At 40.7% G+C, this 19,178-nt stretch overlaps 1 protein-coding gene and 1 long non-coding RNA gene across 6 annotated transcripts in view; one reads left to right on the top strand and one right to left on the bottom strand.

Annotated features, from left to right (window-relative positions):
• The first annotated feature begins 220 nt into the window (after window positions 1–220).
• LOC142053084 (uncharacterized) lies at window positions 221–15,473 on the top strand. 4 transcript variants are annotated; one of them, XR_012659085.1, is made up of 4 exons: window positions 221–287; window positions 687–830; window positions 11,389–11,462; window positions 15,386–15,473. It is a non-coding gene; the product is annotated as an uncharacterized LOC142053084 (long non-coding RNA). The 4 variants fall into 4 exon arrangements; XR_012659082.1 differs by lacking the exon at window positions 221–287 and having other exon boundaries at window positions 294–830; XR_012659084.1 differs by lacking the exons at window positions 221–287; window positions 15,386–15,473 and adding an exon at window positions 14,651–15,372 and having other exon boundaries at window positions 294–830.
• Window positions 11,294–19,178, bottom strand: part of VPS4B (vacuolar protein sorting 4 homolog B) — a 20,184-nt gene continuing 12,299 nt past the window's right edge. For both annotated transcript variants that reach the window (XM_075084184.1, XM_075084185.1), the window contains exons 9-11: window positions 18,179–18,398; window positions 15,438–15,575; window positions 11,294–13,573 (exon numbers count right to left, since the gene is read on the bottom strand). In XM_075084184.1, the coding sequence (XP_074940285.1) occupies window positions 13,472–13,573; window positions 15,438–15,575; window positions 18,179–18,398 (460 nt within the window). In that variant the 3' untranslated portion in view covers window positions 11,294–13,471. The remainder of the gene's footprint in view (window positions 13,574–15,437; window positions 15,576–18,178; window positions 18,399–19,178) is intronic.

Here is a 19,178-nt window from a genome sequence, read left to right as displayed (position 1 = left end):
CCGGAGGGTGTTTTCAGGGTCATCGTTGGGGGCGAAGGGCAGCGGGGGGAGAGAGAGAATGCCTCTCGGGCCGCCGGGTCCGGCCTCCGGGCGGGCGCCCCCTAGGGGAGGGGCGGAGCGGCAGCACTGCGCCCGCCGCCCCGCGGGGGTCTGTGCCCGGGGCGGGCGGGGCTGCGCGCGGGGCGGGGACGGGCGGGGACTTGGCCCGTCACGTGGGGCGGGCGGCCGCTTCCCGCCGAAAGGGAGGGGGCGGGGCTGGGGCTGGGACCCTGGCGCCGTGAGGTGAGGTGAGGTGAAGTGAGGGGCGGGTGGATGGTGTTGAGGGGACGGCTTTTGGGGTCCGGCTGTACGTTGGGGCGGAGGGAAGGCTTCTCCGAAGCGCTTCAGTCGGAAGAGCTCGGCATTTGTGAAGGTACCGTCTCCTAACGGGAGGCCTGCCCGGGGGTGTCCCCTTCCCGCCGCCGTCCCTCCCGGGGGCGGCCGGGGTGCGCCAGCACGCCGCGGGGAACTGTGCGTGCTCGGCGTTAGCCCCGAATGCCCTTTCACTGGACAATAAACGCCGGTTTTGAGAGGGGAAGGGAAAAAAAAGCCACGTTGGTTAGGCACGGCGATATTACAGCACCCATCTTGGCTTCCTCGTGTCCTTACAAAAATATCCTGAATATTACACACCTGGTTGTACGCAGGCTTTTTAAGACGTTGCCCGAGGTTACCAATTCGACGTGGTTGAGGTGGTGGAGATGTGTCAGACCGTTTCTGCTACACGCACTTGGAAAGGGACGAGAGCAGAGACTACTCCCTCGTATGGTAAAGCGTCGTGTGTCAGTGAGGTACAAAACATAAACGTTTTATTAAAGATAATTAACTGACTTTATCACGGGCGGGTTTTAGAGCCTATTTTACATCGTCCTCTCCAGTAAAAACAGATGTGGATTCTGCAAGACTCGGTTTTCAGAGCGGTTGAGCTCCGCCGGTTTCTGCTGGCTGCAGTTGGGAGTTGGTGCTCCTCCCTTGTTCCAACATCTAAATCCCATCTTTTTTTTTTTTGCCGTGCTGTTCCTTGATGGGTGAAACTACAGGTTTTTTGTATTATTTGCATGAGGAAAAGATGAAATCATGGTTTTCAGCTTTAGGGCATAATAGTAGAGCAAAGATTAAAACAAAGAAACAAAAACCCCTTCCAGAGCAGTCCAAATGAAATAATTCCGTATATCTGACTTAGATATTTATATATTTCTTAGTATAAATGCCTGCATTTGATTTTTTTAAATTTAAGGTGTAATTATTTGTAACTGAAAACCTCCCTTAAATTACTTTTTCTCACCAGTTGTTATTCTGTCGATGACTTTTATAAATAGTTTGCAAAAAAAAAAAACCCCACCCAAAAAAAACAACCAAGAACCCCTAGGCAAGAGGGTGTGCAGAAGGGTGTGAAAATAATATTGGAGAGAGGAGATTAGAAGTAGTGTGTAGGCGAAAATGTGAATAGAGATGTGGGCAGGGATTATGCAGTTTTCAGGGTGAGAGCAAAGAACCTGAATGTGATGCAGTAAAAGGACAAGAAACCAAGAATTAGTCCTGAAATGGGATTGACCTGGAATATGTCTTTGGTGGCATTTTGAGTTCAGCGCTGCAGAGCGGGGAGGTATCGGGAAGTGAGAGGGAGAAATCCTGTATAATAAGGTGATAGCTGCTACGATGACAGCAATGGAAGTCAATTAGTGATCCATCTAAGAAAAGACAGCATGTTAATTATATTGTTAGCAGAAATCACAATAAGATGTGGACTGAAAAAAGCAGCACATACGTTCATTTCCTCTTATAAGATAGTCTATATGTGTTATCTTTCCAATTATATTAACACAAAAGAGGAGATGGATAAGGTAATAACTATAAACCATTTATACACTTCCACTGCAGAAGACGGTGAGACTTTAAAAGCTCAAATGTCAGCAGTATGGGGATAAAGCAAAGCAGGTGGAGATAAATCCGTCTTCCACGATACCATATCACTCTCAGCATCAAGGTGAGGTGAGGGCATGGGTGAGAGAAATAATCTGCAGTAAATTCCTAGGAAGAGGAAGGTTAAATATATCGATGGGGGTGCTTTAAAACCCTTAAACACATGGTAGAGTCCTGATCAGTCACAGGATCACATCTTATTAAATACAGTTTAAAAGCCCTTCTAGACCGGTGTGGAGTTCCCTTAACAGTAGATTTGATGGAGAAAGTCATACTGCATTTTCCCTTTGGTTAAGAGGCTACCTTACAACCTTGAGGTTGACAATGCAGCTCAGATAATATCTGCTCTTGCTTTGTTCCCTGGATTGTAAAGTGTCATGAATTTCTGTGTGAAAAGTATATCCAGAGGTGAGTAGGTAAATTCAAAGGTGAGACCTTATGAACTGCATATAATTCATGAATGAATTCCCCAGCAGATTTTTTGATTCTTTTAAAGTATGCCAGAGGAAACTGAAGTTTGCCCTCCCCGAGTTATCTGGTTTGTATTCATCTCATATGACCTCATTCACAGAGGAAATGCATTCCTGGCACAAGAGAATTGTTTACTATAAAACTGTTTTCTCAATGACTGTGGAACTGGAAATTGAACGCTAACGTAAACAGCATTGCTGTCCAGTCCAAACTGCAGTTGTACATAAAGCAATACTTAATCTGACCTTCATAAATAATACCACGAAGTGTATAATTTTAAGGAACGAGCTGACCAATGTCTGTATATACCCTGAGGACTGGGAGGGAAAAAGAATGGATAAAAGACGCTCATTGTTTTGCTAAATGGTCTTTAGAAGAAGCTTCAATACAACAGTGGTGTGTGTGGAGTAGGAGAGGGAATACAAGTAGGTGAAAGGAGCCAAACTATCAGAGCTGTTGCAGCTGTAGTTTTCTGCTTCCATAGTTTTGTTAATTTAAATCTTTCAATGGACTTTTGCAATAACAGTATTGTGGGTTGACATATTCAATATGAAGCAAAGTGTGGCAACTGAAGAATCAAAGTAGTCATTTAAACATGGAAACAAATTTGTGAATTGGTAATACTACAGCACAAATGGCTGATATTAGAAGTGTCCGTTTGATCATCATCTTAAATAAATAAATGCTCTCAAAACATACCAGCTACATGTAAAAGAAATACAGCTTGTTTTAAGACACCTTCAAGAGAAGGGATGAAGTTTTAGAAGAGCAGGTAGCAAGGTTGCAGCTTGTATCATGCCTGACTATTCACCTGCTGGATTTTCTGGTTGTATTGGCATATTGGGAAGTGTGGGGAGGGAAGACCAGCATCTATAGGTTACATTGTGGTAAAGCTGGAGACTTCTTGATGTGATTTCCATCTAGCCTGTTGTACGGCATTTAGAAGAAGAAATAGCAGTGAAAGCGTAACTTCCATGGCCAAGGAAAAAAAATTTTCCTTCTGCCCTTCCAAGTTTACTTGCTTTTTTTCCCTCGCCTTCCCCGTTTTTTTTGTAGCAAACATAGGTGTGGCATCCAACAGCCCTCTTAAGGAATGATTGTTAATGGTTACAAGAGATAAGAGTCACATTAGTAATTCTGGGATTCCAGTGAAGCTCCAGGTTTTAAAATAATGGCAGCCTAGACAGGTGGTTCCTGTCAACCAACTTTCTTAATCTCTTGAATGGCCAATAGGAACATAAGAGCTGCTATACTTGGTCAGGAAGGGATCTGTCTAACATACTCTGTGTCCCTGACAGTTTTCCATAGAGGATGCTTGGGAAAGAGGAAAGAAATTATGGCCTCTGTATGGTGGTGACTAAAGTAGTGTGAGTGAAATATGTATTGCATCCAGTTGGCTGCCAGGCTGCGTTTCCCCAAACTAAAAAGCAGGTCCCGTGTAGCTGGAAAACGGCTTCTATAGTGGTCATCATGCTGGGCAGAGATCACAGAGTTGTTCTTGTAGTGCAGGGTGAAACAGCTCTCAGAGTGCTGCCCCAGCCAGGTACCCTCTTTGCTGGAGGCTGATCTCATGGGTATTCCTAGAAGGAGATTTCCAGTAGTGCCATACGCAGCATTATCATCCAGGAGGTGCTTGCTTGCAGCAGGAACCAATCCTGGGGCTCTCACAGCCTCCACCTACTCCAGGTACCCTTATCGTGATGAACTTGGGCAGGGCTGATGGCCATGGGGCTTCTGCACAATCACGCCCCAAGGTTGCCAGCGCACAGGCAGGTTGTGTTTGTAGGCAGCCTGGGCTCAGGCGGAACCAAGGCTGCCTGCTGGGAGCAGAGGTGTAGATGGCTGATTGTGCCGGTACAAAAGCATGGGATGTACATGTGTGTAGCCCAGCCACCAGGCTAGTTTCCCAGGGCTTCTGCAGCTGTGTTGGGATGAACGCACTGGAAACAAAAATTCCGAAAGCACTACTTAAATCAGGCTTAACTGTTTAATGTGTTTGCCATAGTTTAAAAAGAAAGGTAAAACAATATCCAAAATTAACTACTCATAAATTGTGAACCATTATCTGTTAAATTAATTTATTTCTTATTTTATGCTGAAGAAGTAACTGTACTGATGTTTTGCATATTGAGCAAGAGATCTATTGAAATAGTGACAACCTGATAGTAAAAGAAAAACTCTACTGTCTTAAAAACGCATAAATTAAACTTGGCACCAAGATGATCTTGAATTTCATTTAGTGTCTGTGTTTATTTTCATTTGATACACCTACTGATACCACACCTCACACTGGAATAATTTTCTCATCAGACGTGGACATAAGAGACTCCTTTAGCTTGCTGAGTATTCCTAAGGATGCTGCAGATCGTGGGTTGGAGGAGAAAGCTGAGGGTCTTCCCTCTTCTTGGGTGGCATGGAAAACACACTGAAGCAAGTACTGCTGAAAGCAGGCAGAAATGGGCACCCGAGGGAACAGGCTATGGATCTCCTTTACATTGGAAGGCTCAGTGCTAGAAGTTTTAAGTATCTAAAGAAGTGAATGCAGCCTTTTTGCTCAGGGACATCCACTTTATCTCTTGACATAAGTGCACCCATTCTCAATTTTTCTTATTGCCTCGAAAATTATGTTTAAGCGTGTTATTATAGCGGAAGTTCATGTTACAAGACAGCACATGTGACATTATTGATAATGACTGTTGTCTGACCAGATGAAGCCACGGGGAGGGACACAAAGCCATAACAGGCTGTACAATACCCCCATTGCCTCACTGCCTGTCCAACTGTATTGCACCCAGCCCCTGGGAACCAACTACCGGCCCACCATGATTGAAACATGCACAGGAAAATGCATTCTACAAGTAGAAGCAGCACACTTGTGACTTCAAACATGCAGCTCCACTAAAATATCCTTCCTCTTAAGTGTAGTAAGTATGTTTTTCTCAACTACTTACTACACCTTGAATGCTGGGTAAGAGGATATTTTGAGTCCTAATATAAAAAGCAATTGTTTTTCTAATAGCAGACATACTCTAGACCTTATTGCAGAAAGCTTAGTCCTTGTGTTTTGAAGGTGTTCATCCTAAAACTAGTCTGTAGAACCAATTCTTATGGTATTTCAAGACGTGACACATCAGTTTCTTCTGGAGTTGCTTTGGCTTTCCATGCCTTCCTCCTGCAGCCTTCCATTTTTTAGCGGTGTGGAAGAGCTTTTCTTCCTTTGCCAGTGAACTTGGATGCCATAAGTCCTTTCTCCATCCTGGTGGCAGCTTCCCCCTTTCCCCAGCGTACTAGGGAAGAGCCAAACTGCTGAGTGCTTAAAGCAAGGATCAGCCATTGGAGGGAGTGTTGAAGTTGTGCTTGAACAGGGAATCCTGCGTTTCAGGGGGATGGAAGAGGAGAAGGTGGCAGTGCTGTGCTTCCTGTGGGGTGGTACCAACCCCCGCTGGGAAACTGGATAATGAGAGAAAGGGAAGACTCTCACAGGCCTAAGCAATCCCACCGATCCCTTGTTTAACAAACCTGCTGTGCATGTGGGTATTGTAATCCTTCGGGTTTTGTTTTTTTTCTCCCTACCTATCTAGGAAATCCACAGCTGCTGTATCTTGCAGTTACCATCTCTAAGCGCCTGTCTGATACAGTGACAGAGAGAAATGTAATACAGGGTTTTACCTGTGGAGAAATTAGTTCCTTGGTCACTATATGTTTTCAGGTTTTCAGACAGTAATTCTAGGTGGGTAGCCGAGGGAGGAAGCCTTTCCTGGCTGTTTTCAGTTAAGTCCGTCAGGAATTATCATGGAAGCTATCACATTGCTTGAGCAATGTTTGTGTCATGTTTTGCCTTTGTCTCTGAGACAGTCTTTCCCTATCTCTACCATTATTACCTTCCTGGATATGTATTTTCATGAATGCTTTAACTTTTTAGCCAGATAGGGAACATTTTTATAATTATACTTCCAGCAACTTCTGGCCTATTTCTTTCACTTTACCTGATTTCTGCTCAGCAATTTGATAGTGGACTTGCTCCCACCCAACCCACTACTGTTGTTTTTCCAAAATAGGCATAATTTTTTACTTTATACTGTGCCTTTGGAAACACGTACCTGTAGGTAATCTTTGAAGATTGACAGGTCCTAAACTTTTGTGAATTTGCTCTGTTCTGGGATTAAGCTACTGGTTATACCACCCCAAGTCATTCAGTCAAGCCATGTCTATTATGTGCACATTCGTATGACTCAATCTTACTACAAAATGTCAAGTTAATGATCTGCAGTTTTGGTAGGCCTCTGGTTTCTCACACACTTACCTTTTGTAGGTGATCTTCTTAGGTAGTTGCTGTGCTTGTAAAGCTACTGCATTGCTCTTGAGATACTCTTTGTGCCTCTTGTTGACAGCATTTCATGTTTCTAGAGCTGCTTGCCTTACCCCATGTCACTGTGTGGGAGAGCTTCATACCCTCCCATTGCTCTTTGCTTTGTTGCTGCACTCTTAAAAAAATACTGGAAGAACTGAAATTACCTCCTCCAGGTTTGTGCCAGGTTCTGTTTCAAAGCAATTCAGAGAACTTTGCTCAATCTTTTAACATGAATTAAGTCTGTTTCCAGTTCCAGGTAACACACTGGATATACACAGCACTGGCAAGAGGCTGGTGTTTATTTCCTGGATGCAATTACACAATATCTGCCCTTGTTATCAGTTCAATCCGTGATAAATTATTCTTGGCATGTGCTGCAGAGAAGTGGCTCTTAGACAGTGGAAATTTAGATTTCTTGTACATAGTTCAGTTCTCCTCTGTCCTCCTCAAAATAGCTTGCCTGAAACAAGGGAATTTCCACTTTCAGCCGTTTCTCCCCCCTTGCATTGCTATCAAGTACACTGGAGTTGCTTGTGCTCCTGCAAGTCTGTCCTCCATCATGTAACAGCGCAGCCGATTGCCATCCTGCTGGTAGCCAAGGAAAGGACAGCAGGGACAGATGGGCCCTGCCGCTTTGAAGGGAAAAAGGTGAATTGGAGAGACACTGTCAGCTTTTGCTTTGCTGCAAATAGGCTTGCTTTGATAGAAAACTGGAGAAATATGGGAACGTATAAAGAGCTTTGAAATAGCATTTTAAAAGGAATCAGTGCCTTGTCTTCTATTTGAGAGAAAACAGCATGAAGTCAGACAAAAAAAATAAAAAAAACCCCAAAATTAGTAAGAACAGCAAAAAAATAAAAGAATACCCAAAAGCAATAGGAGAGAGGCAGGCATAGATTGCCAACTAACATTTCACATCAAAGAAAAATTCTCATCAAAACCTTTTTCTCCTTCTAAGAGGCATCACACATATCCAGTATCCACTGCAGTGAAGCAAGCACGCTCTACACAAAAGAAAGCCCAAGAAAATAAGCCTGATAGCCACAGAGCTTCTGGGGACATTTTATGCAGCTGACACCTAAGACAAAAACCAAACCAACCCATAGGGGCCTGAAGCATCGGCATCACTGCCCTTGTTCATCAGTCAATTTCTACCCTGTGCCAGCTACAGGAGATGTGTGGCACAGGCCAGTGTCCTCGCCCTACATGTGTCTCTGCAGACACACTTACCCCTTGTAGGGCCTCAGACTGCCCAGGAAGAACACCGCCACTCTGCATCCTCTCAAAACCCCCCCACAAACGCTCCAACAACTTTGTTCGCTGCTGGACCGAGCCCATCTAAACCAGAAACAAGCAGGCACCTCACAGTGCTACAAGTGCTGGAAGACGGTAGCTTTGCAGTGACTACCCGTTAATGCACTTGGTGGGTCATCACACAGGCGTACACACCTTTTTGAGGTGTTTGTAACCAGCATTCGCATATATGGCGACGTATGTGTATCACAGCCCTCTGTGTGCATTTATGCAATGACAGTATCTATTCATACAGGCGTCTCTTCTCTGTCCGGAAGCTGGTAAAGGAATAGTGAAGATGAAGGACAGAGAGAAGATTTCAGGCTCTGTCAGCAGGCCATGTGGCTCCCGTGGAAACTATTGCTATGCTGCAACTGCACAAGGTTTGCTGTCAGGCAAGCCACCTGCTTGTTTGCATACTGACAGTGGACACGTGCATCATGGGTATGAGGTTTTCAAGCAGGTTAAGAACAAACTAAAAGAAAAACATTTTAAAATTATAGAGGCAGAGCAAGGGTGGACATGAACACACAAGATCGCACCAAAGCAAGAGCAGGTGCAAAGCTTTTTTTTTTTTTTTAAAAAAAAAGCAGTAATTTCTTTACTGTTCAGTTGTATACAGAGCAATTCATGGCTGTGATTAATTCATCAAAACATGATTAAAACTCCAAGTGAGCTCAGACTTTGCCAGGCAAGAGCATGGGCATTTCAACTGGCATTTTAAATGGCACATTTGAAAACAGTAATCAGCTACTTTTCCAGGTTTTCTAAATTCTTACCTAAAAATAAGGCCTTGACAGGTCAGACCCTCCCAGCTACAGCCTTCAAGGAGGTGAGGAAGAAGTGATCATTTGAATTCATGTAGTTTAAGTTTTCATTTTTTCTTAGCTTTCTATTGGGCAAAGAATTCATTTGACTCTTCCAGAGCCCAAGTCACAGCTATACGTAACAGTCCTCATTTGCCACTACGTTTCCTGTATGAGATGGTGATATTTATAGAAACTTTCTCGGTCCTTCGCCTAGCTGACTCGTTATTGACAAGACATTGACAGAGCAGTAGTAGAAGGCAACTACTCCAGCCAGTATTTTTGTAACAAATTATCTGTGGACAGTCATCAGCTGACAGCAGAGTGAGTCAGAGGAAATTATTGTTTATAGTTTACAGAACACATGTGACACTGAGCATGTTTGAAAGCAAAGTCCCTGCCTTGAATAGCTTAGATTTAAATTAGCTGAGGCAGCAGAGGAGGAGGAAGGGCAAGCAAAGGCAAGTCTTGCCAATTCATGGCACACTGCCTGGTAATAGGTCGCCAGGCAGGAAAGAAAACCCTGGCTCCATCAGCAGCATCAGACCTGTGCTCAGGTGTTGGTGACTTATTTCCCGGAGATGCCTCAAAACACAACCAGTCTTTTTAGAAGAGAACTTAGCTCCTGCTATGATGCAGATAGTACATCATATTCTGTTTCCCTGACTAATGGTTGAAAAGTCCAAAGAAGCGAGCCCTAAAATGTCAAGTATTTCTGCAAAAGACTAGCAGATTGTACACATGGCAGGTGCTGTGCACAGATGGTACGGACAGATGGACGCTGGTGTCCACAAATGCTGAGTTGGTGTGATGAAGGGAAGAAGTATCCTTGAGCATTCATTCATCAAGTTGGAGCCTCTTAGGTAGGATGAAGGATGCAAAGGTGAGTAAAGAGGAGAAAATTACACAAAACAGTGGCCTAGTCAAAAAGCTGCCATCAGAAGGGCGTGTGTTTATGTAGAGGTAGGGAGGGAGAAGAATTGTAATTAGGTCACAGGGACCAAAAGACAAATAACAGGACAAGCTTATCTAATACTTGTGCTCTCAGTACACAAGTGCCAGGACAGAGGATGAACGAACAATTAAAGAGTTTTTGCACAGCTAATTATGATGACAGAGGATTTGTGGAATTAAATCACTACATTAAAATATTGTTAATAAAAAGCTAAAGAAAAATAGGAGGAGGAAGCACTGGAGCTATGCCAAGAGAGCTACAACAAAAGCTACCTAGTCGAGAGTAAAAGGAACTATGGTTTGATAAGAATTAAGTATCCTTTGGAAAAAAAAGCATAGTAGGAAACAGTCCACCAAGTTCTTGCAACAGTTTACGTAAGTTATAGGAATGGCTTTAAGTCAACCATGATTACTAGGATGAATCTGGTTAAGACCGAAAACATGTATGGAAGCCAATCATGACACAAGCTTGTCATTCTGGTGGAAGGAAAGGGTAAACAGCAAAATTAAGATGTTCCTGCATATTTCAACAAATTCAGGACTATTAGAAAGCTTCCTGTCAAGATAATCCTCAGAAATGACATGAAAACATCTCAGAATATATTATTAGGAAGAAGACTAAAACACAAAAAGTAGATCAGAATGTCTGACCAGAGAACATTCAGCAGCTTTTTTGCTTCAGTTGGCAAAAAGGGCAAACTATGATCAGATACCCCTGACAGGAGCATGAACAAAAGCCAATGCAGGAGTATCTGCCTCAGCTGCATGTGTTCTGCTCCGCTAATTAAAACAAAAGCATATTTGAAGACCAGCAGATAGTCTGAAAAACAAAACCAACCCAACAAAAAGCTTCAAGGAGGTTTGTAAATGACAAAACAAAGCCGACAGGTAAATCAGGGAAGAAACAAGACTCTGGAACTTGAGGTCAGTCAGGGAACATGGGAAAAAAAAAGTAACAAGTTAATTTACTGAGCTTTTCTAACCCTACAAGTACATGCATTGAGTTGTATACCACAAATGACAAGAAATCCAAAGCTTAATGTCAATGTGAAAAAACCATCTGTGAAAAAAACACAAGCACCTCTGCAACTGATTTAATTGAAAAACTATTTTACCCACAGGAAGGAAAATGACATATTTTCATATTGCAGTCAGTAAGCAGTAACAGCAGAAGTTAAGAAAAAAATTCATAAGCTACCTAGCCAAAGCCGAGTCATGCATCAGACCTTATGAAAAGTGTACAGCTAATTTATCCAGTATTTACAGAGGTTTTGGTTATGTAAAGCAAATATAACCTTTCTAAAGTCTTTATTTTCAATTAACACTGAAAACTAGAAAGTGCTTTTGCAGCCTTCCCCCCCCATTTGGCTCTCATCTATTCTGGGATAACTTACCTAGGAGGCTCTGTAATATATGTTAATCCATTCCCATTTTACAAAGACAGCAAACCAAAAAGTTGTCCTTGTAGCTGCAATTCTAAGCAGCAATGTTTATTTGGAATGTATTTCTAAAAACGACTTTAAACATCAGACATTAATGCTTCTGTTACAGATGTCATCCCACAACTGAGCAAACAGCAAGATGTGAATTTAAAACATACAGTATACTTTTCTTCTACATTAACGGTAAGAGATTACACAGCTAAACTTATGGAAACCCATAGAACAAATCAGCCTACCACAAAAAAAAAAAAAAATAGTTCCTGAGAATTTTAAGATTGCAGTAAGGACCCTCATTTTAAAAAAGGTCAAGAGACAAGTACATCAGACAGTAGCTTCAAACCTCTGAGCGAGAGCCCTGCCAGTTTGTGGCTCACTTCTACAGAGCTCACAAGAGGCAACTAAGAAAAAGCAATCCTGTGCAACTAGGATTAGGTTTACTAAACATAGTTCCCTGCACCTACACTGAAATTCCTGCCCTGCCCTCCCCCCTCCCCTGCAAAGGTCCACAAAAAGATTTGCAGTCCACTGATTCACATTTACATGTTCCAATATATGACAAAGGTAAAGCTGTGTGTAACTAAATGATTTTGGAAAGAATGTTTCATCATGTTAGTAAACAAAATCTCAGCACCATACAGATCAAAGAATTTGTAACTAAATATTTTGCTTAGCCATTAAACATAGAAACCAAAGTCTAAAAAAAAGAAACTCAAGCAGTAAATTCTTGAATGTAACATTGAAGAAATACTCAAAGAACATAGCTGATGTTGTACTATAACATTTTACTTCATTTAAGTACAGCAAATTTCACCCATCCTATGATTTGTAAAGTATGCAAAATATGTACACAAAGGAAACCAAACCCCAACAAAAAATGATCATATATGTGTATATGTACATGTAACATACACACACAAAATGTGCAAATTTCTTTTAATGCAAGTTAAACGAAGCATATGCAGGATAGAGTTGTACAATGATAATGGAGTATTCTGGGTATCCTAATGATGTTTCGTAGCTACAGCCAGTGCAAACTTACAAGGCACAAACTCAATGCTGACACCTTAGTGTTTTAAGTTACATTCAGACGCACCTCAGTTTGTAGTTCTTCAGAAAAAAAATAAACGGAAGTGCTACTTCTGTACTAAAGTGCCAGCCTTCTCTCCAAGTTCAAGCACTAAACTGATGTAACCTATACACAATAGTTATCAGTAGGGTTCTGAGTTAATTTATCACTGGAAAGTCTGTGGCTAGAACATCTGTTATACTCTCCTTGCATGTGAAAGTATGCTATTTCCCAAAACACCTCCTATACATTCTCCAAAGACTACCTACATCTTGCCAGCCTTGACATGTGGAATCTTACTTAGGGTATGACTAATGCTTTTTTTCTAACATTAATCAAACTCCTGCAGAAAGTAAATCTCAATTAAAAAAAAAAAAAACAAAACAACCAAACAAAAAACCAAACAAGAACAGCCAGCAAAAAACCTTCTGAGACACTCGCGTTTAACAAACTTTTGCTAAATTGCATAGTGATGTGTGTATCAGCTAGTAGAGTTAAAAACAAAAGCTTGCTATTTAAGGCGAAATTTTAACACAGCCTAGCAGAAAAAGCCAAACACCCATTCTGTCAGTATTGGAACAAAGTACTGGCCCATGTAGTCTTCCCCTCACAGTGTTTTCTTTCTTACTTTAATAGCAAACCCACACTTGCAGTATGCTCAATTAGCAAATTTGGTTGCCTTTCTAAATGAAATGAGAACAATTAATATGTAGGCTCAATGACTGATAACTGAAAACCCCTGACAAATATGTTCTCTTCCACCCCTCAAAAAAGGGTTTTTTGAGCCTACTGGGAGTTTAAAACTTACTTGTACCCAGGTCTAATATAATACCTAAAATCGAACTAATAATTTAAAGTTCTCTAGTATTTAATAGACTTTACCACATCACTTTGCTGTCTCACCCTAAAATTGTATTTTCGTATTATTTTTCAATAGAAGACATTTAATAGACATCTGAGGAAAACAATACAAAAGCTTAAGAGTCTTTGCAAAAGTATCTTCTATTCCTTCTGCAAAGTAAAAAAGGAGTGATTTTATTGGCATTTATTTGAAGTGCCATCAATAAAGACACAAAAATACTTAAGAAAGCAAAAAAAGTTCTAATGCTCCACATGAATCTTTGGTTTAGCCTTCCTGACCGAAGTCTTCTGTAAACTTCTTTAACTTCTCCAGGTCCTGTTCATTAACTGTTGGTTTTGTGCTGGCTAGCGACCTGAGCATATCAGACTGTCAGGAAAAAAAAAAAGGAAAGAAAACAGGTGTTTTCAGAAGCAAGTATAGTACCACTGCTAACAGCCTTGTTTCCAAGACAAATATGCATTAAACCAAGATGTCCATAGGAGCTCCTATTTACACAAAATTTAAGTAAGCCTAAACATTTCTGCACAAAGGCAGCATTTTAACCCTGTGGAGACACAGTTAGTGAGTTTTCTAATAATGAAACCACAACCTCAGGTTGAGGATTAAGCCACTCATACACTCAGGTTTTGTTAATCTCTTTTTACTGAAAAGAACTGGACTTCCTTTTTTTTGGTGTCAGTTACTATTTTCAATCCATCTTTACCTACAGCAGTTTAAAGTAGAAAATAATCAGATGTTCCCATGTAGTCTTCGTAGCCCAACAACACAGAACAGTAATTTGTGATTCAACTCTAGCAAAGTTTTACTGTTCATGACTGGTAATTTTTTATCTTCAGTCAATTTCCTAGATTAAATATTTAGATACTATAAAATGGAGTTCAGAAAAATTGCAGGTCTATGAAGTTGAAAGCAGCAGTTAAAACACCCTATGAATAAAAAGGGTGAAGGAAACCAATCAAGTCCTAGCCAAAGGCAACTGAAAAAAAGTAGATGCCTAGTGCCTCATATTACTATAAAATTATGGGTAAAACCAGAAGTTTGCATCATGATTTTCTAGACTTGAGATTTTTCTCATCAGATTGGAGATACCCTGCTTAGAAAGAATTAAAGCCTGATCTTTTTAAGGACAAGAACTAATTTTGGACACTGAAACAACTGCCTATGCAGCTATAGTGCATCAGAGCCCAAGTACCTTTAGTGGCACACAAGGAATTGTGCTGTTTAATTCCAGGAGAGACTGATTAAAAATATCCTTAGACCAGACGGGCAGAAGTTTTAGGGCAGGCCTACACCTGCATACATCCTTTTGTGCTTCCTCAGTATGCAAATATATAGAGAAAATTCTTCTCTGAAATATAGTGACGGTTATGTTTACAAAACAGTGCCTGCTGTGTTAGAGGTTTGTGATTCCCATGAGAGACAGATTTTTTTCATTCATTACAGGACTGTTTGCACACAAGAACTGACAGCAGCACAGATTTGATATCAAGTCCTTCCCTCAAACGTTGTATTTAAATTCAGAATCTCTTTTGTTGCTCTTGGAGAAAAATACTGAATAAGGGTCCAGGAACTTTTTTTTTTTTTTTTTTTACAGTGAACTGAAGTTTCAATTTGTCTTATAATGACATATTTTATTCCCTAAACCAAGGCAAGTGTTTTAACATGCATATAGAAGACAACTGAAAGTTTTGGTTAAATTTAATCACAGGTGATACAGCTGTACTATTACACCCCCCCATCTTTTTTCGATTTTATTGTTTATGTTTGCATTTATTTCATGGACAGTATTTACCTACAGCACATCACTTCCCAGTTTACACTGAATATAATTTCCCATTTCCCAGTATCAATAGTAATGCTACAGGGCAATGGGAAGGAAGCGTATCATGGGGCAGGAATTCCAAAGGTTTCAAATGAATAAAAGACAAGTGAAGAAACAGTGGAAGAACCAGGTGCTGTCTATGGATGACAGGACAGCAGCTGCATGCCAGCAGACAAGAATAATAAGGAAGAAATGCTTATCAGGGATAAAGAGCTGGCTTTTTTCACAAGCATGCTGTACTGTAGCACTGTATGTTGGGAATTCAAATATTATCTGGCATGTCCAGCATTTCTGAAAACAAAACACTCATCCAATTGCCCTGCATAACCATTTGAAAAAGGGTCTTTACCTTAAAGTCTTTTCAGAGTTCTGCAAAGCAAGAAAGAGATGTTACAGAGGAATACCTACCATGGAAACTTGAGGCTCCAGTAATTTATCACCTGGAACCTCCATCCATGTCATTTCTATGGCTTCAGGATCACCTGGAGAGCAAGGGGTGAGCAAATCTACCATCATATTTGGATTAGAGACTGATGGTCCTTTTACCTAAAAAAAGAAAATGCTCAGTTTATAGGAGTTTTCATTTTAAAGACAAAATCCAGAAGCTGAACAATATCTTTAGAGCAGAAACATTCCTTGGTATTATACAGGTGTCTCACCCATTGGGAAGACATGTCCTGTGAAAGAGAAATTGTATGAATGTACTGGCATTCTTCACTTTGAAAACATGCAGCCTTAGCCAGATACTTATATACACATCAGGTCAAATCCCAGGAGCCACTTCCTCCTCAGAATCAGGATTCCTGTGGAGAACTAACATGCCAGGAAATCTTTTTGGAGAAGACCACCCTTCCTTGTCCTTGGTCACTTTGGGAGCCCATACATCATTGGTTAACAGCTTTCTAAAAACCTCTCAATAATTATCCTTGAGTGCCCCTCAAGTCAGGAAGCCAGAAATGGCTCCTTAGTCTGTGACATACTGCACTGCAAAATTCTGAGCACCTCTTCCAACACCACCTCTGCAGCACTCGATAGAAAATAGGGCCATCTAGTGGGAGAACAGAAACCATCCTTTTTTTCCAGACACGTGGACAGACCCGAAAAAACTGCACCAGGTGTCTGTTCCCTTTCTGCAACACATTATCTGGGACCCACAGTTTTATTTTCCATCATCGTTACCTGAAGCATCACACATCCACAGGAACTCAAACCATATGCAAAGACTGAAAGACAGCACGCAAACTGGCTATTTTTAACAGCTGAGAACTGGATTCGCTATTCCAAACTACATTTCAAGCACGATGCTGAAGAGCACAGATGGTAACGTTCAAAATGCACTCTGACAAACCTGTATTATCACACAGAGCAAGGAATGGTTTACGATGAATTGGTAATAACTGAGGAAAGCACTGTTTTACTGGGGCAAGTTTTCTGTTATGATGCAAATAATTAATAAAGCTAAGATTTTGCTTATAAAAACAGGAAATCACATCCAATTAAAATACTAACAACACAAGTGGAATTAACTTGGCTTATGTTAGAGCCCTTAAAAGTACTTCAGTTGTGGGGTTTTTTTCCTTCCTTCTCTGGGGGCAAAAGGAGATAAGAGGTAAGAATTCGCTTTGGGTTGCCCCGCCAACTGTGACAACTGACGTTATTTCATTGCTCCGTGGTAGTCTGAGACATGCCTCAAATTCTTCCAAATTTGAAGGAGAGGCTAAAAGGTCATGGCCTCTAGCCAGAAATGTCATTGTCACTTAAAGTCAACAATGGATAAATACTTCAGGCGTCACTGCTTAAAGGAAAGAAGCATCTAGAAAATCCTTGATACATCAAAACAGCTGCTTATTTTTAAACAAGTACAGTTTACATCGCAGTGTTACTGCTGAGTTGCTCCCAGAAGAAACTTATCAAATCACTGTTTCAAAATAGTAATTTTGGTTTTAAACTGGGAAAAGCTTCTCAAAAACCCTTTGAAATGTGGTGGTGGGATATGTCCCCCTCACCAAAATGACAGGCTGCAGGTTTATTTTAATAACTACAAAGCTGACAAAGGTTTCCTCAGTACAGACTCCGGAAACTTAGGCAGTCCTCTCATATTCTGGACCACATTGGATTAAAGCATTCCTTTCTCTTCAAATCTTAAGCTGAATCTGTCCCTTGGAAGAGACTACATGGAAAAGAAGAGCCTATCTTCAATTTAAAATAACTGCAGTCAGTTTAGGGCCCTTAACCCTTCTATGTCAGGCTAGGTTACTGGTGAAAAAATTGTAATTGTAACTGAGATGACCAAGAACTGCTGCCAACACTTTACCTGGTACATATCTCTTGACAGCTTAGGAACTGAAGTTTTTCCTACCTTACCCAGCCCCACTTCTACTCTTCTAAGGAGCAACAAAACAAAAGCTTCCCTTTGCAGTAGCAAAAACTTCTGCAGAATATCCTGACCCACCTTCACCCAAGATACATGAATTTCTGCAAAATCAAAGTCTGCAGTTCAAATGTATACAAAAAAGACTTTTAGACTGGGTCTACTCTAAAGAAGAAAACTACACAGGAGAAATATAATTTTATTTAACCGATACACATGCCATATGTATTTGGAACTCTGTTTATAACCATTGATAACGTGATCACACTTTTTTTCCATTTAAGAGCTTAATAGTTTACGGAGAACCGTTAATTCAATTGAATGAAACCCATATGTGCAAAATCTCTGGGGGGAAAAAGTATTCCCAGATTTAATGGATTTAGATTGGTGCTAAAGAACTCTAGTTGGTTCTTTGTCAGATCCTGAGTTTCTGAGGTCCAAATATTTAGAGGAAACATTTCCTAGGTCGATACACAGTATGTAGAGGTAACTGCAAGATAAGCCAAACAACATAGTTCCTTTATGTAGTCTCTTTCGAGTGCACCTAAATAAGCGTAAACTAGTTTTCACATTACAGCAGCATCCATAGGATGCCGCATGCTGCCTAAACAATGAAACACAGACCTTTCTCAGTTGTCTTGCAGTTCTCCCCTGGTTGATAAAAACGACATTCAGAAGATTCAGAAGTATGCATTCATACGCAAAATCAAATTCCGTTTACTTGCAAGGAATTCAAATTAAGATGAAATAACTTGAAACATTTTTGATTCCTACTTACTTTTTTAAAGTGAGTAGCTGATTGCACTTTTCTAACAGGCTGCATCAATGCATCACGTACAACAATGCTTATATCGGCACCAGAATAGCCATCAGTTCTTTTTCCAAGCTCTCGATAATCTGATTCTGTTAGGTCATTTGAAGTTGACCCAAGGTGAAGTTTGAACATCGCAGCCCTGGCATGGTCTTCAGGTAAAGGAATATAAATACGCTTCTCAAACCTGGTTTAGAAAAGAAAAACCAAAATGTTCCACAGATGCTAGCTCATGCAGGTGCACAGTGGAAAGAAGCTTATGCAAATAAGTATATAGCTTGTTCCTAACAATATTAGAAAGAAGCAGTTTCAGTATGATAAACCTTTAAAAATCAAAACCCAAGGCAAATATTGAACAACCTGTTCTCATAAATAATACTGTAGCTAGCATAAGCTAACATCCAGAATATAGCAACTACTTCCTTTTCCTGACAAAGATGATCTCTTTAGACTGAAGTTTTTCCCCATTCTCTCCAGCAGGGTTTGTCTTTTAACAGAAAAAACTGAGGGGGGAAAAGTCGTTAAGTGTTGAAGTATATTTTAACAGTTTTCACACTCAAAGAAAGAACTCCCTGATAACAAGCTGACACAACCACTTTCTACAGTCTCCAGCTAAATTAAAGAAAACTTCATAGCTGGAAGAAAATTTGAAGTCATACTCTCAATACAGTTGTCAGTAGAAAGCTTTGTAACTGCAGTTCTTCCTTTGAAGAAGTGCCTGTTCTCACAGTTGGGATTATTTCCCACCAAGAAAATAAGAGAGACTCCAAATTCTGTAGAACACAATTAACTTGGTATATATGACAAAGTGGGCCAAATCCCTGAAAATTTAATTTGCTTACTGCCATTGTTGTACAAGTTCCTTTAAGTCTTATGGACAAGAGTTAGAGAGCTGTTTCACACTGCAGAGAATCACAGAATGATTTGGGTTGGGAGAGACCTTTAAAGGTCATCTAGTCCAACCCCC

This window comes from Phalacrocorax aristotelis, chromosome 2 (assembly GCF_949628215.1).
Source record: "Phalacrocorax aristotelis chromosome 2, bGulAri2.1, whole genome shotgun sequence".
Classification (NCBI taxonomy): domain Eukaryota; kingdom Metazoa; phylum Chordata; class Aves; order Suliformes; family Phalacrocoracidae; genus Phalacrocorax; species Phalacrocorax aristotelis.
Note: the sequence above shows the minus strand (reverse complement) of the source record. Positions and strands in the feature narration are given on the sequence as shown.